The sequence below is a fragment of the Berghia stephanieae genome, chromosome 1, assembly GCF_034508935.2.
Source record: "Berghia stephanieae isolate SIO BIC M18660-M18661 chromosome 1, UCSD_Bste_1.3, whole genome shotgun sequence".
NCBI lineage: Eukaryota > Metazoa > Mollusca > Gastropoda > Nudibranchia > Aeolidiidae > Berghia > Berghia stephanieae.
The window spans coordinates 88,457,213-88,481,857 of record NC_088360.1 but is presented as its reverse complement, the minus strand read 5'-3'; the positions used below and the strand labels follow the sequence as shown (position 1 = coordinate 88,481,857).

At 36.7% G+C, this 24,645-nt stretch overlaps 1 protein-coding gene across 4 annotated transcripts in view; it reads right to left on the bottom strand.

The window, feature by feature from the left end:
- LOC144960772 (tetraspanin-18B-like) overlaps positions 1-24,645 on the bottom strand; it is a 227,999-nt gene that overhangs the window by 48,376 nt on the left and 154,978 nt on the right. The window contains exon 1 of one of the 4 annotated variants that reach the window (XM_078894114.1): positions 24,274-24,645. This exon is cut by the window's right edge and continues 244 nt beyond it. The exons of the other annotated variants lie outside the window; for them this stretch is intronic. Within the exon in view, the coding sequence (XP_078750240.1) occupies positions 24,274-24,324 (51 nt within the window). The 5' untranslated portion in view covers positions 24,325-24,645. The remainder of the gene's footprint in view (positions 1-24,273) is intronic. 4 annotated transcript variants of the gene reach the window in all.

Here is a 24,645-nt window from a genome sequence, read left to right as displayed (position 1 = left end):
GCGTGGTATTTCATTATGACGGACTGAAAGATGAGACAAAAAGCTAACCCCGTATAAATGCCACTATCATGATAACATGCATAACAATGACATGCAAGACTGTCTGTCTGCTTCTGTCCAAGAGTGCGTGCGAGGACGTTACAAGTGTTACAATTCGCCGAAATTAAGGCGCATTCGATTTGAAGAAGTAACTTCGCTTTGTAAAGCATTTTAAAAGAAAATTAAAATTTAATTGTTCGATATAGATAATAGATACCTGCAAAAAGATGACTTTGAATAATTAATCAAAGAAAAAACTGAATGCGAGTACTTCAAACATTCTCTGAAACGGTTAATAAATTAATCAAATAAGGTATATAATATGTATAATTCCCCGGAACTTCATCACTTCCTAGTCTCTTGGAGACGGTTGTTATTTTTAGCAGTGGTGATGACATTGGTAGAAAGTGCTAAGAAACACCTAACGACGTGTCATACATCAAAGGATGCACTTTCTTTTCAAGTTGCCTGCGTCTTCATCGAAGAATTTGATGTAATTTCCCTGGTCATTACTAGGTATGTGGAAATATCTGGATTATCGAAAAATGATAAAATGGATTGCAAACTGGGAAGATGAAAAGGTTGGAGAGAAGGGAGTGGAACACTGGGAGAGGGGAGGGGAGGGGAGTGTACTCAGATACTTCTCCATTTCAACATGATTAGACTTCGATTATTCAAGATCGATCGACCGGAGGAAAGATGTGACAGGAAATTTAAAACCAATTTAACAAACAATATGGAAAAGAGGTGATTGGCAATCAGTAATGATAAGGATCAATACCAAATTATGGAACGAGGAGGATCAGACCTGGAGGGAGTGGGATGAGGGAGGGGTTGCTGGAGAGGATGAGATAAAACGGTGCTTGTGTATGGAAGCGTTCAGAGCCTGCATAGTATAGCAAGATAAGCTGCGCTTAACAAATGTGCACTCTCATCATCATCATCATCATCATCATCATCATCATCATCATCATCATCATTATTATTATTATTATTATTATTATTATTATTATTATTATTATTATTATTATTATTATTATCAACAGGTTGCATTTCTATTCTTTAAAAAAAAGCTTGAACATGTATACAGAGCATTATCCTCTAAACGCCGTCAAAGCGCTTTACAAGCCCTAACCAACAACAACATTTGAGGCATGACGCTTGTAAGGCGATATTCAATCAAATGTTTCCGACAGAGACAACGCTGTTAACAACCGAGTACTCATTTTACATCTGAGTACCGTGAGATAACGCGAGTAAAGAGCCTCTTCCGAAGACTCAACCATGCATACATAATATAATCCGTATACATAAGGAGAAAGTAAGAAAGAAGGGTAGAGGGAGAGAGTGGGAGAGAGAAGGGGGGGGGGGGGAAGAGAGATAGTGAGAGAGACAGAGAGAGAGGGAGGGAGGGAGAGGATGGGAGAGAGAGAGGGTGAGAGAGAGAGAGAGAGAGAGAGAGAGAGAGAGAGAGAGAGAGAGAGAGAGATTTTTTTTTAAAAAAACAACACTACAACACACACTTGCCAAAAGTGAAAACTACAAGTACTTCCAGAGACAGGAGTAAAGAGACGGTTTTTAAAGACTAAGGACTAATCGATAACAAGTCTGGGAGGTCCATCGGGTCATCCATGATAAAATCATCTGTCCGCTGAACGACATTTGGTCAGTCGATTCCAGATTGACCAGGCCGGATTACCTTGGACCGGCCATTATTAAGTCAATAAATCTACACAAATAAAACCAGTCTTAAAGCCAGATGAGTTTGGCGGGTTTTGTTTTTTGTTGTTGTTTTTTTTTGTGGCGATGTGGTAGTGATTTTTTTTTTCGGGTTGTTTTTAAGTAAGACACCCGTGATGATGTTAAAAGGGAGTTTGCCGAAATGTGGTGGAATGTTGTGGTGGTGGTGTTTAGGGCAGATGTGTGTGGTTGTGCTGATCGTAGCGTTGGTGGTGGTGGTGACGGTGATGATGGTTGTGATGGTTGTGATTAGTGCAGGTCTGGCTGACTCTTAAAACAACAACATATTTTCAATTTTTTTTGTAATGTGTTGTTTTGTTTGTTTGTTTGTTTGTTTGTTCGTTCGTTTTTTGTTGGGTTTTTTTCAGGCAAAGTTGTGGTGGTAGTGCTTTCGTGATAGTGATGGTAATGATGATGGTGATGATCTTGGATGTGATTCAATTTGCTCGGTTTGTAGTTAGGTAATTGTGATGATAGCATAAATCGATAGGAAATTGCAGGAAAGTAAAATGGGCAAATGTTTTTTTTTAAGGGAGAGGGGAGAGGCCGAAACAAGAAATAAAAATCGAGTTAAACGGGAGTACGGAGAAAGGGGGGTGGGGGTGTAATGCAAAAACAAGATGTTTACGAAAAGAAAATTTTGAAAATTGCCAATGATATGAGAAATATATTCGTTATAATGGCCAGGTAATAGGAACGTAATTGGGAGAGATTAAAAGGAAGTAAGAACCGTAATGGTCTATGATTAATTATATTTTTCTCGATATCAGAAAATGAAAAACCGCAGGCTTTGAAAGCAGAAAAGATAAACAGATTGATGATTATGGCTGGGGCGAAAAGCGATGTTCATTGATTTGTGTTAATTTTGGAATCGCTAACAGCGCCGCGCCGACGACAGCCAATAATAGAAAAATGACAGACTAAACAAAATAATTATTTATGCACATTAATTCAGCATCTTACCCCGGTTTTATGACGCACAACGCATTTCACAATATTTCATTTATCACTATGATGGCCAAAATAGACTAAATTTATATTTCACACAAAACAAGGAGCGTTCTAGGTGGCATACTTGAATCGACACTTTTACAATATATCCGTAACTGCCAATAATCAGGTACTCATTCACGACTACATTAAGTGAGACAATGTGTACAAAAATACCGTACCCACCAAATAACAGAGTTTATATGATCATTGTCACCCATCCGTTCACCGACCATGCTTAATATCAATTGACGTGGTTGTAAAACGAGTCATCGTGCTCGCTAAAGCATGAAAGCAGGTAGTGAAAAAAAAAAAGTGAAGAAAAAGAAAATAAACAACATTTAAACCGTGACGTATGAATAAAGATCAGATGTTTCGATCATCACCATCAGTTGTATTGAAGCGTGCACAAGTATATAGTTTTGACATCCTACTAGTAATTTTTTTCGATAAAATTAGCAACTAATTCCCACGACTGGAAGATGCGTTACCATTTTTTTTCGTCGGATGTACAACCCCTTCTTATCACGATATTTCGTAAATTTTTATTTTTTTTTTAAATAGATGAAAAAAGAAAGCATGACATCTCTGTAACTTTCATGAGATACGAATATCGCTGGGTATTAAACGCTTTGGACACACTCATAGTGAGATGACCACATCATCATCATCATCACCATCATCATCATTATCATCGTCGTCGTCAACAGAACAATCAGCGGATATACCGGCATCAACAACAAAAAACAACAGGAAAAAGCTGCGGAGAAATCGACTCCAAAATCAGAGCAAAAATGCAAAGGGGTGGAGAGGATAGATGGACGAGATCAATCAAGAAAGAAAAATAAGAAGAAAAAAAGCATTTAAAACGTACATCTGTGAACAAAAAAAAACAACAAAATAAATAAATAAGAAAAACATATTGCAATTGTGACGACGACGACGACAACAACAACAAGAAGCTGCGAGTAAATCTCCTCCACATCAGGGCAAAATGAAGGGGAGGGGATGGTAGACAGGCAAGATCAATCAGGAGAGAAAAAAAAAAAAATAGCGTACATCTGTAGAACAACCCCCCCCCCCCCCCCCCCCCCCAATCACCACCACCAATAAAAGAAGAAAAAATTGCAAGTGTGTGCATCAAGATCATGATCCTCCTCTTGCCCCACATTGAATGGCGAATCTGATTGGACAAAGGCGGCGGTGGCTCCTACGTCCAACTGGGGTGGGGACCATATGAAGATAGATTATCAGTCAAATGGCACGAGAATCCCAGTGACGGATCGACAGAGGAATCGGGTCTGCACCCCTTCCGGCACCGACCATTCTTTGTCACTAGTTAACGGATATATTCATGTTTTTTTTTGGGTGGTTTTGAAAATATTTTTGATATTAGGTCTATTGTTTAAGATTATATTGCATTATTATTACTCTCTCTCTCTCTCTCTCTCTCTCTCTCTCTCTTTCCCCTCTCTCTCTCTCTCTCTCTCTCTCTCTCTCTCTCTCTCTCTCTCTCTCTCTCTCTCTCTCTCTCTCTCTCTGTCTCTCTCTCTCTCTCTGTCTTGCACACAAACAATATTTTTCTAGCTCAACTTTTTAAATAATTTATCTATTTTTAACATATATCCATCTTATCTTTTTACCTCGAGTTTTTTCCTATGTTTACGATATCCATGAAATGAGCTCAAATAGTGAATCATCCATTCTCCTTATTAACCATCAACTTATATTATAAGAATTGAAAAACAATATATGAATTCACTTCGTAAATTGCATTTTTAACTAGTCTAAATTAATATTTATACTGATATTTTTTTCAAAGTTCATTTCTTATTCTCAACACAAAGTATCCATTTCACGAGCATAAAAAAATGCCCATTAAAATTACCTAATTTAATTAAAGGAAGATACCATGAGACAATCTATATCAAGCGTGATTGTAATGAAATATCAGAGGACTAAGTGTTCTGTGTGATTCTACAGTAATTGGCATTGTTCTGCTGTACAATGTAGAAAGAAAAAAAAAATTTACTATTCCTTTAATTTTCTCCACAAAAGTTTAAAATCAACTTTGACTACGACAAAGTAGCATCAAGCGTATGCAAATGGAATTCAGAAATGTAAATCAAATTATAAAAAGTTTGAACAAAAACATGAATAGAAAAGCTTCTGGAAACAAAACAAAATAATTAACACGGAACGCTTTAAAATCCGTGCTCAGCGAAACACAGTATAAAACAGTTTAATTGTAATTATAATGTATTTATTGTTGGCTGAAGTAGTGTTTTCAGCCCATGGAGAGACATGTTAATTTCTTTGTTTATAAAAGCTGTTATGATCAATAACAACAAAATAATAACAAAATTAATAATAATAATAATAATAATAATAATAATAATAATAATAATAATAATAATAATAATAATAATAATAATAATAATAATAATAATAATAATAATAATAATGATAATATACAATAATAGCATAATTATATTACTGTTTATTTATTTTACACGCCATTAAATCATACAAGGACATCAAAGTGATTCGTCAAATTATTCATTTATTACGTGCAACATTAGCATATGCATGCGGATGAGGGTAAAGAGGTACTGTTGCTTATTGGAAAGATTGTTGGTGTACAGGAGCACTAAATTGGCGCGAGAGAGAGAGAGAGAGAGAGAGAGAGAGAGAGAGATAGAGAGAGAGAGAGAGAGAAGGAGGGGGGGAGAGGGAAGAGAGAGAGAGAAGGAGAAAGAAAGAGAGAGAGAAGGAGAAAGAGAGAGAGAGAGAGAGAGAGAGAGAGTCATCCGAATGCAAGGGATTTGAGTGATCGATTCTTGGCTAAATATTGAGTTTGTTCCCTTGACATAATTCTACAACGCACATTGGGGATATGATTTTGTCATTTCAAAACCACGAGCAGGGCTACCCCCCCCCCCCCCCCCCCCCTAAATAAAAGGAAATTTAGTGTGGTTTTAAAAACTTTTGTTCAAAACGTGGCCTGAGATCTTATAATCTACTCTTCAATCTAATTAAAAAGGAAATATACTGATCGTAGAACCTTTTTTATTTTTTAAATGAACTTTTATATAGAGCAATATCCACTAAATGTGCTCGAGGCTCTTTTTTTATTAAGAGCTTACTCTAATTTATTTATAGGACTTATTCCATGAGATACACCAAATATTTGGAATGACGAATGTACGTGTAGTCTTTATATTGAGTTTGTTTCTTTTCATCCTTTCTTTTTATTGGGAAAGAGGGGGGTCGGTCGTTTGCTGTTTACTAAGTAGCTGTCCCACCTCAATGTCCCCATGAAGAAGTACAACTTAACTAAACAGGGTCTCTAAACACGCTATATATTGGACTTTCTTTTGCTTTGCATTGTATAGTGTTTATTATATGCATCATTTTCTCTCCATCCTGGCACGGTTCCATATAACCTATTTTGTGACACAAAGCTGAATAATAAGCATGTAAATACAACACGCCCCCCCCCCCCCCATACACACACACACACATACACACACACATACACACACACACGCACCCTTCCACAGTTACACATCGTTATACGTAATAGCCTTTGTAGAGAGACTTAATTTTCTATTTTTTATTTGCACAAACTAAAAGGAAAACTGGTCGGTATGCCTTACGATACAGAAGACTGCACATGTATGTAAGGTAAAGTACAGTAAATAATTTAATATATATATACAAAAAGCCCATTAAAGTTGTTCAGTTCTTGCTCTTAAAGCGATATTGATAAAATCTATGTAAATCATCGTACAAAAGCAAAATGATTCAAACTGGCTTTGTTTCACACATGTTTTTTTGAATAATAATAATAATAATAATAATAATAATAATAATAATAATAATAATAATAATAATAATAATAATAATAATAATAATAGTAATAATAATAATAATAATAATAATAATATTATTATTAATAATAATATATAATAATAATAATAATAATAATAATAATAATAATAATAATAATAATAATAATAATAATATAATAATAATAATAATAATAATAATAATAATAATAAAATAATAATATGCTTTCAATATTATCTGTATAATTAGGAAAAAGAAGAAAATCATTCAATGAAAACAAAATCTTAGGAAAAAAGATTAAACATGGCATTAGATTTATACAATGAGATGTTCAACGAGCGTCTTTCCACGTGCAAAACTGAAGATCATAATTTATTTCTTTTTTTTAATCAAGATAATTGTGGTGCTAACTAAATCGTGTAGCTAGGCACAGTATTGCTTCTTTCCTTTCTTATAATGGTCCTACTCTTACATGCTTTTCTGCAGAAGTGTAAACAAATCAGTGATGATACTCACAAAAAGTCAAAAGGAGGAAAAGTCTCGGAAAAACGGAAAACTCACCTAGAACATTCTTGCACCACAGGAAAGTAGGCAGGATGACTTCTTTGAGTACAATTTTAAAACGCCCGGAGTCCAGTAAAAGGAGAAATTTTATATATATATATATATATATATATATATATAATATATTATATATATATATATATATATATAATATATATATATATATATATAATATATATTTAAAAGGAGGTACTTTTAAAGATTTATTATATAAAAAAAGTACAAGGAGGAAATGAAGGAAATATCCGCGGATCGAGGATCTGAGGAGGAAACCGAGGAAAGGAAAGAAAACCGCGGATTTCCGCGGATCCACGGAAAAGTATCATCACTGACAAATGGAGTCTCAAATTTTACTATGATCAATCTAGCCCTCTTTTAACATTGACGAAACGTTTTGTCAGGTCGGCCATTTATTATCTTTTAAATTAATAAATTAATTCATTCATTCATTCATTCATTCATTCATTCATTCATTCATTCATTCATTTATTTATTTATTTATTTTATTTATTTATTATTTATTTATTTATTTATTTATTTATTATTTAATTTATTTATTTATTTATTTATTTATTTATTATACATTTTTTTTTTTTTTTTGCTTTTATATACGTACTGAATAAAATCGCCTCCGTCATGTCTTAGGTTTAACATTTGAAAGGAGAGTGGGTGGCAGCATTATAATTTATATGAAGTTAAAGTTGTCTTGCCAATAATAATGATAAAAGGCGTTTTAGCTCAGATTTATAAATTCACTAGAATGCAAACAAAATCTTGTGTAATTGTTCAAATATGGAATGATCAAAGAGGCAAGCCGAAACGAACAGCGGAGTTCTGAATTTAACCGTCACTGTAGACTTCAATTCTATCGGGTTTCAAATTTTCATAAAATGCTAACTCAAGAAAAATACGTTAGAATGTTTTATCTTGAATCGACGTTTTCTTATTTGCAGGCCTGATAATCCAAATTATTATGGGCGCAAAATAGTGTCCATTACAAGTGTTAAATCAAGCCCTTAATTGCGTCTGGTTACTAGACCTGCCAATATATATTCACGTCGTCTTAAATGGTGAGACTAAGTTTCGTTGAGGTCATTCTATCCTATTTCTCTATTTTGGGTTGACTGGATACCTTCAAATATTTTTCCCATTTTCCAGGAAAATGGGTTCCAAATATTTTTTTTCCACAAATACAAAACTAGCTGCTGTTCCCGTGGACAGATTCAAAAATATATTTTTATTTTTTTTAATAATAAATCACTATAATTATGACAATGACTAAATTGAAATGCGCATGGTTCTCAAAGAACAGTTAGCCTATAATATAATATAGTCACATGATATGATATGATATGATATGATATGATATGATATGATATGATATGATATGATATGATATGATATGATATGATATGATATGATATGATATGATATGATATATGACATGATATGATAATATGATATGATATGATACGATACAATACGATACGATACGACACGACACGACACGATACGATACGATATGACATGATGTGATATGATATGATATGATATGATATGATATGATATGATATGATATGATATGATATGATATGATAACCATTTTCACAAAGACACACAGAGAGAGAGAGAGAGAGAGAGAGAGTGTGTGTGTGTGTGTGTGTGTGTGTGAATGTGTGTGTGAGAGAGAGAGAGGAAGAGAGAGGGAGAGATAGAGAGGGGAAGAGAGAGAGAGAGAGGAGAGGGAGAGAGAGAGAGAGAGAGAGAGAGAGAGAGAGGGAGAGAGAGAGAGAGAGCAGTAACAGCGATGTGACTCGTTAGATCAAAGTAAATTCGAATCCCACCTTTAAGAGGTTAACTTTCAACACCCTGAACTCGTCTGTTTGTGTCTGTGCCTTTCCCAATGTCATCGGTGTGTATTTGTCAAATACAAAATGTTTAATTTGAGATATAATCGACAGGCTAGCCTGTTATAACAAATGCTAAATAGAGTGTCTTCAATGGGAACGGGAATGCCAATGCAGGGCCAGGCCAGGCTGTCCTGGGCAAGGAGGTAATTTTCATTTCACATACAGTTTGATAAGGAAAGAGGGCTATGGCGGTTGCACAGCATACATTTATACAAAAGGCTAAATCTATTCAGGTATACAGTATGCTAACAATACAACAGTAAATGTGGCCTAACGCCTCAAAACGCAATTATATCGGGGTGTTTGAGTTGCCAAAATTTGAATCTATATTCATAAGAATCAGACTTTGAATAGGTTTATGAGTGTATGCAATGTACGACTAGGTGGTCTAGTGATAAAACACTCGCTTTCGGACCGGAAGGTTCTGGGTTCTAGTTCCAAACGGCGCATAGTAGAGTCCTTGGAAATGCTCTTTACTCACATTCTCTCACCGTACTCAGATATAAATTGAGCACCTAGCCGTTAATAACATTGTCTCTGTCCGAAAGAAAAAAATCTGTCTCGCCCTACATGTTACATGTTGCTGTTGGTCAGGGACCTTTTGTAAAGCGCTTTGAGAAACTAGGGAGCAGGCACCATTGTAAGATAAAGATCTGAACAATTGTGTATGAAAAGTACCATACAAAGCAAGAAAGAAAAATACAAGAAAAAAAAAACATCCCAGAAAATCAGTCTACATCGACCGTCTCCATAAACACAGTCGAGATAGACTGATTTTTGGGATGGTTTTTTTTCTCTTTTTTTCTTGTATTTATCTTTCTTGCTTTGTCTGGCACCTTTTATACACGTGAAAACAACTAAAATCTGATATTTCTGGTGATTTTAACTTTATACAATCACTTCTTAGTATCTGATTCACACCGACGTGATATCGGTTTGAGGTGGTAGGTTACAAATGATCTTCATTGTTCACAGTGGGGACATCGTTACTCTTACTTAGATCGAGGGGGGGGGGGGGGGGGGAGATAATGAAACAGAGGGAGTATGACGCCATTATTTTGTCGTCCGTCGTACTAAAATGGAGCCATCCAGAGCTGCTATACTAATATTAATATAGCAACTTGTCAGAAGACATTTAATTTACAGATTGGTGATTAATTTTAAAAAATACGAGTTTTCTTAATCATCACCACATGATGAAAGTTTAAATCCAAAATTAAAAAAAAAAAAAAAAAAACATTAAAATTAAAAAAGAGGAAAATTGTTCGTTAAAAGCAATGTCAAACAGTTACCCACTGTGTTAATCCCCCAAAACAGAAGTTATGTGCCAGATAACGATATTCTTCATAATTATAGTGAAAAAAAGCGGGAATATAATGACCAGTAAGAATATAATGACCCTCTCTACAACACAGACACACACACACACACACACACACACACACACACACAAACGCAAATACACACATACGCACCACCACCACCCCAATTAGTCATTTAGACTTAACTCCTATTACTATTCGTGTCGAATTCAGGGACTGGCTCTTGTAAAGATGACATAAATAATTACCAAGATACCAAGACACATTTTTCAGTGACCAACGCGAATCGCATGGAATATTTAAAAGTTAGCTTAACACTCCGTATTGTGAATCACCCTGTTTAACAGCTTTATTTATTCTGAGGTGGTAAATTAAAGCGTTAACAAGGCACCAAGAGAATTAGCAACAAGACTATTACGCCGTTACTAGCAGTTGAATTCGATTCCGGCGGGCATTGGCCGTTCCGAACAACTGTTCCTTGAGCGAGCGCCTCGTGTGGCGTCCAGAACCAAATGGAATTCCACTACAATGTTTAATGTCCCTCAAACACTAATATACGTCATCCCAATTGGTTTGGAACGCAACTTAGTGGTTTGAGCCACGTAAGACACTCCCCTACTCTTGCGTTGTTAACCAATCACCCTGTTGGACACCTCTTGGATTCTGAAAGGTAAATTATAAAGCGTTGACAAGGCACCAAGAGAATCTGCAAGATGATTACACCACTTCTAGCAGTCAACATGACTACACATTCGATTCTGGCGGACACTGGCTGGCTGATCCAAACAACTGTTGTTCCGTGAGCAAGCGCCTCGTGTGGTTGTCCAGAACCAAATGGAATTTCACAATAATACATGTCATCCCATTCATTGGCTTGGAACGCAACTAACTTAGTGATTTGAGCTACGTAAGACGCTCGCTTACGGAACACGACGCTAATTTACCAAACAACCGTACGTACGTAGAATGATGGAAAGATGGAGCGTAAAGCCATATTCATTTACCACTGGTGTAATATAATAGAATATGCATGGTTATGTATGACCACCTTGGGAAATATGCTACTCGAGGATCGTGCCGAAAAGGGACCAAGGAGTCTCAAGAAGCCATAACATTTAGAATAAATATATGGATGGTAGCTGCCAAGTGGTTAGTGTCAAGACAACATGTCTTAGCAAGGAGATTGTTATTATTATTATTATTATTATTATTATTATTATTATTATTATTATTATTATTATTATTATTATTATTATTATTATCATTATCATTATTATTATTATTATTATTATTATGCAATGTGTTCGCTAACCGATAATAAAGTAAAGCGCTTTCAGTCTTTTGTTGCGGGGTAAAGAGATACATTAATGTTATATTTATCATCATCATCACTATTTTCATCAATTTCAGCATGGTGACGTTGACGACGATGGTGATGATGATGATGATGTGTGTGTGTATGTATGCATGCGTGTGTGTGTGTGTGTGTGTGTGTGTGTGTGTGTGCGCGCGCGCGCGCTTGTATGATTTGTTTTGTCCAGTTATTTCTTTAAAGCAAACCCCCCCAAAAAAAGGAAATATATAAAGAAAGAAATACAACAGCGAAAAAATACGCATCAACCGTATACAAATCTTTAGCTTTATATTGCCCATGACTTGGATGCGGATTGTGTTACGAAAATCAAAACTGATAAACAGACTAATAAGGATGTAAATAATATGTAAGTCGTGAAGACGAGCGTAATACATATTACATTTCATTTATGTTGATTTCAATAGAGGCATATGAATAGATTTTCTTTTTTTTTTTTCTTCTTTCCTTTTTATTTTCTTTTTTTATTATTATTTATCTTTTCAATTATTTTTTTTCTTGATTTCCCTTGGCGATATGGTTGAAAAGAACGGCCGACCGACGGACTCGCATAATAAATCTAATGCATAAAATTTTCAAATGTCAAATCCTGATGGTGCAGAGATTTCTACTTTGGGCTAATTTCGTAATGATAAGGTTGAGGAGTGTCGGTTCTGTTTGTCTGCACTAGTGAATCACTTGAACATAATGGAACAGCATTTCAAACGAGACTTGTTTGTTGGATAGCCTGAGATAGATAGAACCCCCCATACATGTTCCCATTGTATTGATGTATTGATATGCGATAAATATCGAATATTATATTCGAGGAAAAACACCGCCCCCTCGTTCCTCCTGGACCTCCTAAACGACACACAATCATCTCTCTCTCTCTCTCTCTCTCTCTCTCTCTCTCTCTCTCTCTCTCTCTCTCTCTCTCTCTCTCTCTCTCTCTCTCTCTCTCTCTCTCTCTCTCTCTCTCTCTCTCTCTCTCTCTCTCTCCCTCTGTCTGAGTGGGTGTGTTGCTGAATTAACAAATTGTGGCGAAACAATGTCAAGGAAGGATCCCAAAAGACTAGCTTTTTAAAATATGTTTTTAAGAAGTCATAAAGAATAAATAATGCTTTATCTTCTCTTTGTTTCCACCATCAACGATGACCTACACCCGGTAGTACGGTGTAGTTAAACACTAGCCAGGACATTTAACATGACTCGTCCTGTCAAGGAGCACAGACGTGCTATAAATCTTGACGAGCATTGCCTAACAAAGACAAAATTGTTACTGGTCGAAGTGGCCTGTGTTGTATCATACATAAATCGTTATCAAAGTAAACTAACTTTTAAGCTGTGAACAATCACAATATCTGTAATCCTTGATACACATAAGAGACAAACACAATCAGTGTTACACATACAATACATACCATACACATACAAAGGTCCGATAATACCCTGTCTCTCTAGCATTAAATGTATAGCAATAATTGCTTGTTGCTACCCTTTGGATAAGACTTTAAGCATTTTCAAAGTTCTTCCCGTCAAATCACTGCCAAGAGTACCGATATCATTCCATTTCTTTGTCAAGCGAATACCAATCAACCGAGTTAATGTGACAAATAGGAATTGTCTCTATTGTGAAAAATTGGCCCAAGAGAAGCACGGATATCTATTGCTAATTTCATAAGGCATACTCACACATATCAAACTCACGCAGACACATTACAATCATAGAGAGAAAAAAAAGACAGACAGAGAGAGAGAGAGAGAGAGAGAGAGAGAGAGAGAGAGAGAGAGGGAGAGGCGGGGAGAAGGAAGATGTTTAGGGGACCCCCCCCCCCCCCCGAATACACACACACACACACACACACACACACACACACACAGATTTTGTTTCTTTAGGAGCGAACTCAGGTCAGCTTGTTCTTTACATTTGGTAATTTTCAACGAGACCTAACAGTGGAGGTAAACTTTACTTAGACTTCAAGCAAATAGTAACACATTTCATTTACCTCGAAGACGACAAAAAAAAAGGAGGGGAGGGGGAGGGGGGTTAATAAAACTAAGATAAATTGAATTAACCCAGCGAGGAGACGTGATCGATTTACAACACAACAAAGATTGAAGAAAAATATATAAATTTAAATAAATAAAATATAAGTGTTGAATACAAAATAATCTGGCTACAGGCTACGAAAACTATTCATGGAATGAGAAAAGTGGATCTTTTTTCTATTTCTTTTAATACACGGTTTTTATTTCAGCCACGTGACATGCAACGATATATACATACACATGCTATCGTTTTACCTGTGCTGTCACTTTTCTATACTATCAGTCACCTGACCGTAGGCGATGGTCAGTCATCGTTGGGTCAGACAACACATACCTCGTTCAGACCAAAATTGTCGTTTATATATTAAGTAGACACAGGAAAATAGCTAAAATATCAAGATGACAGTAAGACGCGGAGATTGCACAAGCAGTTAAGCTGTTTTGCTGACACAGCGATGCTTATGGTCGTCAATCAGGTAAATGTGTGAGATTGGCAATTAAATTACACATTTGAAAACATTCACATGTGTAGGCCTCTAATGTAAAACGACTCCCTACGAAACGGACCACATAGTTGTTTTGTTTTTTGTTTTTTAAGGGTTTTACGGCGTTTGCTACACATTTAGGTCATTTCACCTCCAGACAATACTCTTCAACAGTCGTAACGTCACTTCCTTCCTAATGACGCATGGTAACTTAGTAACACTGGCTCTAAACTATCGGAACAATGGCGGACGCCCGTATGAAATATTTCTCCGGCGAGCATAAAAGCGTTTCCAGAGGGAAAAAAACACATAAATTTGATCATGTTTTGACTTTTACACATTCTGATCACAAGGCATATGAAAAGGGAATGAAAAGTTCTAGCCAGCATGAAGAATAAAAAGTAATGATTTTCTTTGTTTAGAACCAAGATGGCCGCCGTTGCCAGGCGGCGTGACATCAGACTATTGAATCCTATAGGGAAAGTCAAATAATTTAAAGGTTTAGCACACGAGAAAAAGCAAGACAAAGGGGAATGGATCAAATAAGGAACATATGAAGATTCAAGAGCATACTATCAGTGTACTTAGTTTAAGATCACCTAAAAGTCTCATCGAGACACAAGCACAGGCCCCCACATGTTTACAAATCATTGTATATCTTAAAATAATATTAATACATAACAGTACACGACAGAGAGATGATTTACAAGGAAAAAAATATTATCTCCCAAAACTATAATTATTCATTTGACTGTTTCCCTTCCAGTCAAGGACTGCAACCAGAACTAGGACAAGATTAAGTTAATCCCATTCCAAGACGGAAAGCAACTCGGACAACAGGTATAGATAGTATGCGCTTGGCTAAGAAGCTCATGACATTGCCATCCGGAAGTATAACGGACCAACACACAAAACGGTGTGTATCCATGAACGTTTATAGTCAGGTTAATACAATTCAGTGAGCACTACTCATAAACGCGGATGGCAAAAAACAATAACAAAGACTTGAGTGACGTCATCTGCATACTATCTATAGATAGAATGCGCTTGGCCAAGGAGTTCACAACATTGCCATCCGGAAGTATAACGGACCAACACACAAACTCTGTGTAACCATGAACTTTTATAGTCTGGTTAATACAGTTTATTGAGAACAACTCACAAACGCGGATGGCAAAAACAATAACAAAGGCCTGAGTGACGTCATCTGCATACTATCTATAGATAGTTCGAAGATGACGTCACTCAGGTCTTTGGTATTGTTTTTTGCCATCCGCGTTTATGAGTAATGCGCACTGAACTGTATTAACCAGACTATAAACGTTCATGGATACAAACAGTTTTGTGTGTTGGTCCGTTATACTTCCGGATGGCAATGTCATGAACGTATTAGCCAAGCGCATACTATCTATAGGGGATAGAAGACACCGCGTGACCTACTGCCCACCATGGAAGGGTCAAGGACCTCACCCAGAAACAGACCACATAGAGGCAATCATTCGAAATACGTACATCAGCAGAATGATCGTTAAATGGGCAGCTAAGAAAATTTCAGTAAGCGGCCTTTTAAGATTTTAAGCTCGTCATTGTGCCCTATGTCAGTGTATCATCAGCTACACATTTGCCTTATTATCGTGAGTGCAAATGCGAACTGTTAAATCTCCATTTAGATGCGAACTGTTAAATCTTCATTTAGATGCGAACTGTTAAATCTTCATTTAGCGACAGGCTATTAGCAGCCAACCGCGGCAAACGCACGTCGGCTTAGTTATATATTTTGATAAAACTAGGACATAATTATCTTTGAGCTCGTTTAACCCTAATACAATGAAACGGGTTGCTGTTTTGTGACATTCTTGTACATTATACTTTTTTAAAAACCTCCATATGGGGGTCGGAATGTTGTCTCTTTTGTCTTCCTCGCCAATGAGGGCATTCGGTTTAGCGACTCAGAGCGTAGCCATCGCTGTATGTATCGGTATCTCTGCATAGTTTCTTATATTATTTAGCTCTTGGTCTGAACATAATCTCGCGCCATTTCCAAGATGATGTCGTAGATCCCAGTACACTTCGCACAGTTGAAACTTGTGGTCCTCTAGGTCAATACAGTGAATCTCCTTTTGATAAATGTCTCTTTTTCGAAGTCTGTAATTACATTACGCAAATTTCAAAGTCAATGGCGCGTGCAACGTATTTTGCAAATCATAAACAGCAACAAGGGGGTAAACGACACAAAAATAAAATAGATTCCACGTACTACCATAATAAACACCCCCTCAATCCTCAGCAACCCACCACTCAAGTCAATATTATTGGAATAAGGGAGGGTGGTAAGAGGGAAAAGGGGGGGGGGGGTGTAAAACCTGCAAATTTGGTTCAATGCCGGATGTGCATGATAATGCCAAAAGTCACTAGGTTAGAAAAACATATTTTGAGCCATTTTAAACATAAAGAAATAAATACTCGGCGATATCAAAGGCTGGTAGGTGGTTAGGAGGACGACAAGATTTTGTTTTTTTAATGGAGAGGAAGGATATGCGGGTTTCGTTGAAAATCACAACACCATTTATCATTTTATGCAACAGTCGCCAACAGAAGTATTGAAAATGATACCAGCAATTCATTCAAAAAGAAGTAAAAAAAGGAAAGGTTTGAACAGACATATATTATAAAAATTATCCAGCGCGGGGCACCTCAATGCAAACTGTACACAACTTCAAATGCAAAAAAAAAAAAAAAGACATTTGTAGAACTTGAGTACAGCCGAAGACATTACGGTACCCTCCCTTTGAAATGTCCACAGAAATAATGTAAAATAGAAATTTAATAATTCATGTGCAATGTGCAACTGAACCAAATTCATATTAAACATAAAGTAGTTTACTATAGACCTCCAACTAGCGATTAAACGCCACAGAAGCCGGGGAAATTGCGACTGCATGGCCTCTTGGAGCTCTTTTCCTTTTTTGCTTTTTATTTAATGGGACATCAAATAGTGAATTTTTTTTCTTTTTAAATATATAAGGCAGACCACGCGTGGAGCACTATGCGAAATGAAGGTACATAGCTACTGATAGGTGTGTTAAATACGTGTACACGTACGTGCCTAATTCTTACTACATAGTACTTTGCATTCTCCATCAAATGCCAAAACAGAAGGCAGCAGCAAAGTACACAAAGGAAATGTGACAGTAACAATTAAATAACAACATAACCACGGGAAACGTAATTCTAAGTTTAATAATAAAACGTAACCGGACGGTTCAGGCTTCGGAGCTTAGAGATAAACAAATAAGTAACAGTAAGTAAAAGTCTCGTTGATCGAGGACCGAATGAACAATAAATAAACAAAGAAAAAGTGAATACACAAGCAACAATAGTACCAATTATTACATATTAAACTCCACGCCTTCTCCCTAGACAACCGTGCATGCGTGTTCATTTTGCTGTTTTAATTCGGAAAAGATAATATAATTTTCACTTTATAGGATTATATCCAGAACTGTCGTACTCAGCAAAAGTTGCTTTACGTTTTGTGTTGTCCTTAGTGTATCATGGAACTTACTACAATGTTTGATAATGCAATATTGCTATAAGCAGACGAAGATATTCTATTATTATGTTCCATAAACAGACAACTACATCAATGCATGCGCTCTCTCTCTCTCTCTCTCTCTCTCTCTCTCTCTCTCTCTCTCTCTCTCTCTCTCTCTCTCTCCTCTCTCTCTCTCTCTCTCCCTCTCACACACACACACACACACACACACACACACACACACAACCCCATCCCAAGATTCCCCTCAATCCCGACGGCAATTCTTGCAATCTTTCACTCCTCTTTGTTTCAGACAACGCAATATTAAAGTTCCTTTCAACAAACACTCGCATACAATACAACAATGCACAGAGCCGAAATTTCCCAGGGTACACATTAACTAAGGACCATCGAACACTGACCGCCCCTAAACAGGTCCCCAAATCGAACTCTAAAGAGAGCACTTTGAATAATGTTATAGGATGGGTCATAAGCCAGAGACCAGTGCTAAATAACATTAAGTGTAAAACTAGCTTAGCTTTCCTGTCCCATACACTTACCCCTGGGCGTAATATTATTCTATTTATTCTTCCCATCGGCGACTCCCTGAACAGTAACCGCATCAATCATTCATCTCAGCTAATCATAATATTACCCACATCCTTTCCCCTTTCTTACAGTCAGTCTGTCAGTCCCTTTAACTGTTAGATGCATGGTGTATAACCGTAGCCTTTGTAAACTTATAGCCCGACACTGACTAAAAATAACATGCCAAAATTACAAGTCTTTGACCACAAAAGAAAACAAATCGTGAGTTGTATTCAATAGTTCAACCATTGGGATCCCTTGATTCCTTCAGCACCTCTAACGACAACTCATTCGGTACAGCACAAACCTAAAAATGACGTCAAAATAAAAGTCCTAATTGGTCCTAGTGTCATGGTATAGTATAGATAGTATGCGCTTGGCTAAGAAGCTCATAACATTGCCATCCGGAAGTATAACGGACCAACACACAAAACTGTGTGTAACCATGATCTTTTATAGTCTGGTTAATACAGTTTAGTGAGAAGTACTCATAAACGCGGATGGAAAAAAACAATAACAAAGACCTGAGTGACGTCATCTTTGAACTATCTTTTAGTTAACGATGGCTCCGGTATAACACCGTCGCCATCGTTATGTTATAGCCTGAAACTGAAATCCAAAAGGACTGGCAGTTTGACGTCATTATTTGGTTTTTGCACCCCCTAGTGAGTTGTCGTTAGTAGAGCTCATGGAAACAAGTTATTTCATTGGTTGAATACAACTCACGATTTGTTTTCTTTTGCGGCAAAAGACTGGCATTTTGACGTCATTTTTTTGGTCAGTATCAGGCCATAACTTAACGAAGGCCACGATAACACGAACTGCAATTCAATCAAAGCAAGGCACCAAAGAATCATCGACAATGAACTTGATTGAACTGACGGACACGGACGACCGATTTATCAATCTCTCTCTCTCTCTCTCTCTCTCTCTCTCTCTCTCTCTCTCTCTCTCTCTCTCTCTCTCTCTCTCTCTCTCTCTCTCTCTCTCTCTCTCTCAACACATGTTCATTATGTGGCCTTATCATTAGAAGGTCGAGCTAGTGTGTGAAAGAACTGGGTTCGATTCCAGGATACACCATCCAGTACTTGTTTCAGGCCTCCTATCCACCAAGCAGTGAATGGATAAATGGAAGTCTCTTCCTCTCATTTTGGAAAATAGGTTTATTTTATTATATTAGGTTTATCCTATCGGTAATGCATGATAGGTTTTGTCTCTTCTCCATATTTATAAAAATTTAACACATTAAAATGTTTTAGAGGTGATATCATGTAATTCAGTTTGGACATGTATTAATCTGTAAGTTTAAAAAAAAAAAAACTAAACCATTTTCCCCTCCAGTTTTTCAAAAATAAATTAATTAAAAACGAATTTGGTAAAATATGGCCCCTAAAAAAATCTCCGTAATCTGTGAATGTAGGTACCGATTAAATCAATAAAAGTGGATAACTCTAAGCTCCATACGCCCTAAATAACTATATCACTGCTTACGCAAGAGACGTCCCAAAATGCAAACCATTGTAGGTCTGAAAGTAAGAATTGTTTTGTGTCGCAGCGCAAACAGAATAGTAGCCCCCGGTGACATTTCATATGGAGAATACGTGCATAATAAGTATGGCAAGTCATGCGAAAACAAACTTCTTCATTGCAAAATTGTGAACGCTTCAATAATCAGTTTAAAAAATATTTTTAAAACCTATGATATTAGGTGGTTACTCGACATACAATATAACTTAATAAACATTGAAACTTATTATACCAAAATAAAAATATCGAGAGTCGAGTCGGACCAAACTACTATAGGCTAGTCAATTATATTCTCTTCTTTATGAATAAGTACCTCCCCCCCCCCCCCCCCCCCCCCCCACATCCCGCGCGCACACACATACACACACACAGTCACAAAAACAACCCTAACCTTGAGTTCATTCAATGGTGCGTTTGCTACCACCAGCACGCCATGTGTGTGTGTGTGGGGGGGGGGGGGGGGGGGGGGGGGGGGGGCTTCTACTACTATAGAGGGTTAAAATGTCACCCTTGGCCTTTGTTGTTAAACCTGGAGATGGAATCCACCCCCCCCCCCCTCCCTTTCCATTTGTGTTTCTACTTCATTGTTCTCATCGAAGAGGATTTACTACACACTTGCCACGGGTCAAACAATGCCCAGCCTCCCCTCAGAAAGTTGGTATGGCAGCATTTTATTCTTATCCACATCCAATTTTTAAAAGAAAATAAAAACCCTTCCTTCGGATGTTCTAATACACTAGCCAATATGGTAAGTAATTTTGTCGTTCTGCCTGTCACACTTCAGTGAACATTTCTAGAGACCCCCCCCCCCCCCTTTTTTTTTTTTCCTCCGCCAAAAAAGAAAAGAAGAAAAAAAAGAGAAAATATATGAAAAAAACAAACAAAGAAAAAAAAAAGAGAAATTACAAAGTGTCGCTTTATATTTGAACAGAATTAGATCTAAAAATAAAAATAATTGGAGTGAATTAAATCTAAGGCTGGGGAGTGGGAGAGATAAAATCATTCTTTTTTCACGTTGTAAATATGCGAATATTATCCTCAAAGTTGGGCAATGTGAAATCAAATTTAACAATAAAAACAAGAAAATCACGACATTGCCTCTTCTAATTGCTATCTTACAACACCGGTAATTCAATCAATCAACTAAAAGGAGTGTCTTAGCCAAAGACACAATACTCAGTCAATCGTCCATTTCAAGCTTACAGTGATGTCAGTCAAGTCCCAAACAAATACCGTCACCCAAAAATGGACATGGTCTAAGAATTACACATTTCAAACACATTAATTATACTAGTATTACCAAAATTGTTGAATGGAGTGGATCAAAGTTGAGCTACGACAATCGCCCAATCTTCAGGGTTACCAACTGTTTTACAGTCAGGGGGTGGGATATTTCGATACAAGAGAGTAAAGGCAGAAGCACAGCGAGAGGAATACACTCAATAAGATAATCATGCATTGTGGAAAACTTTTACTTTTTCAATGAGTATCCAATTATACTTCTCACAGATGGCAGGGAAACACACACACACACACACACACACACAAATATATATATATATATATATATATATATATATATACATACAGAGACAGACAGATAAGGGGGGGGGGGGGGGGGGGCGAGGGGGAGGTAGGAGTACGGATGTGAATTATAGCGTCGATATACGACAGTTTAATCACTTTGCGATTTATCAGCATTGTGCCAAAATGCCAACAAATATTGTGTAAAATTATGCTTAGCTTAGCCTTTTGTCTTTTTTTTCTTTTAGAAGAATAATATTATGAAGCATAGAACAGAACAGTTTGAGTAATAACCAGAGGGAAATCTAAGACACGGGAGGGATGGAAGGTAAGGAAGATTTCAATGTCTCCATATGAAATGTATGGGGAAAAAATCCACGTAACACCACTACATTATAGAATAGAATATAGTCTCAGAGCAAACAATGTGATTTAGAGGTCCTTTATCGTGAAGTTTGCTAAGGCTTGTCACTCGTCACTGCTGTCCTTAATAATGTGTGTAATATCGGCTACACGACCAGTCGCTCGGTCAGCGATGACCAATGACCTCAAAATTTGCTATACATATATATATAACACATAGTAATGAAAAAAAAAAACGGCACGCAAGTTATCATCATCACACTATCTGAATAGTTTTAGCATATTGTCGTTATCTATTGCAAGCTAATGTGACTTAATCTGGTCGACAACACACTTCAAATTCCGCGTGAGAGAAAAAAAAACCCCATTAAACGCGGAACACGTGCACATATTGGTGCATACTCGGTGTTCAAGGGATCACCCTATATTTCTAAAAATAAATAAGGAGGTGGGTGGGGTAAGGGGGGGGGGGGGGGGGGAGCGATATATATATATATATTAAATATGGATGAAAATATTATTAAATATATCTATACCAAGTGGCATACGAAATGAGACCAGTAATATTCAGAGATTCACATCTCATAAAAATCTTGTTATTCATATTTCTACCACGAAACAAAAGTGCTTGATTAATACCTAACTTTGAGTATGTTCTAGTTAATTCTCGGATAAATGATGACCCCTCACATAAGACTGAGCAACCCCCCACGAACAAAGTTAAAAAAAGGTAGCGCCTTAGAGGCCGTATGTCTCCCGTGATAGCAAAACATTTTCCCCTGCTTCCTCTATGAAGTGTCACAAGAGTCAAAATGACGTTTGTTACTGTTTTCTTTCTCTATAAATAATAATGACAATGGTTGCATTAGTCATTTGTCAAACGTTCTATTTGTATACGATTTGACTTTGTGAATTAGATTTATCATTGCAATGCTGGTAGACAATATATTCTAAAACCTACGATAAAGTTTTGTGAAGCAAATGTGTTGAGGGAGATAGACAATAAGAGATAACACGATATGAACAATAATAAATCAAAGTGTGACATGGCAAAGAATGTCGAGAACCTACTAATAAATCGGCCGTGGAGCAAGACCAGATAGAACGAAATTTACAGTTTGTAATCCTTTTAAGATAAACAAGGCTAGGTTTGGGGTTTGAATGTGTGCTCAAAAGATACGAGATAAGAAGTTGAGAAATTGTATATATCGATAGTAGGGGTAAAATAAGAATTTTATGAGAATAGCCTATATTCTGAAAGCGTTCTTGTGTTTTAACTTCAATAACATTAAAATCAATGTTTATTTGTAAATGCGTTATAGTAAAAGAACATACATAGAAGAGGTAGTCGTAGGAGAGAGAGAGAGAGAGAGAGAGAGAGAGAGAGAGAGAGATAGAGAGAGAGAGAGAGAGAGAGAAGGGTGGGGGGGGGGATGAAAAGGTGATGATCATTGTAACGGCTCCGAGAAAGTAATATTTTATATATGCTCGAAAGTTTAAGTTTATAAGTCGAGTGTCTTGATCTCATAATTCGGAATATTCGAGTCAAGAGTTTTCAAATAAATTCAAAACTTCTTGTACCTCTTTAACTTTAACTGCTAATAAAACATAGCAAGGTTCTATGGACATTCAAACTGGTGAAAAAAAAAGTCATAGACAGTCTACGTGATATTTTGAACCAGCTACAGTGGCGCTATCCGGTATAGATGGAAGGATTAAAGTTTAAAGTTAAAGAGAGAGAAATATTCTAACGTGAACGTGTTAGGAGAGAGAGAGAGAGAGAGAGAGAGAGAGAGAGAGAGAGAGAGAGAGAGAGAGGTGGTAAGTGTCCACCACAGGCATATATCTTGATCTGTGGTCTCCATGGCTATAACAAAGTTTTTTATTGCCTAAATTAATTAAATGGCTAGGACTAGGAGGCAAAAGTTTGCTTGACATTCATTGTCATTGGTAAGTTGCAGCTTAGGAGAGATCAGTTGTGTTACGGAGTTGGTGGTTAGCAGCAATGAATACAGTATACAGAAAAGACATACGGAGTTGAAGACGTGAGTGTGAGGTGTAGTTTGATATAAATGTAATATGAATATGTAGAGGTTCATATTAATATATCATAAAATTAGCAAAACTGGCAAAACAACGATAACAATAACTGTAACCTATTCCCCATCCCTAAATTCTCAAACACACAAACACACACACACACACACACACACAATCAAAACAAACAAACATGTAAGAGAAAGAGGTCGTCAAACTTTCATGTAAACTTCCACTTTTCATTTTCATGTTTTCCATTTTCTATAAATCTCGAATAAAATTTAAAATACAATCGTGTCTCTGGAAGGAAACTGAAATTTCATTTTCGAACGTCATTAAGGTTATTTCTACTCCGTAGACTGTATAAATTCTTGAGAATTAAACTTGTCCTTACCTTCCTAAAAGATGGTTCTCTTTGCAATTCATAATTTTCCACGTAAGGCATTTTAGACTCCCTCTGCTTTGACTTGTTTATTCTGAATTAAAGTCGAAGCCCACCAGGAGTGTCGTCTTTCAAGTTAAAATCCGACAGAAATTGAAAAAAAAAAACAGGAACAAAATATCAACAAACGTTGACAACCCAACAACACAATATCCTTTTAAAGAAATATTGCACATAAATCCATTGCGAAAACTTTAAAACTTTTATGACGAAATATTTCGTCTCTCACAGCGGTCGATAAAGTTGGCCAAGCTTCCTGCCATCCGTGAAATGTAAAATACCATTACACACCAAAACTCTACACACAACACAAGCGCGTCACTC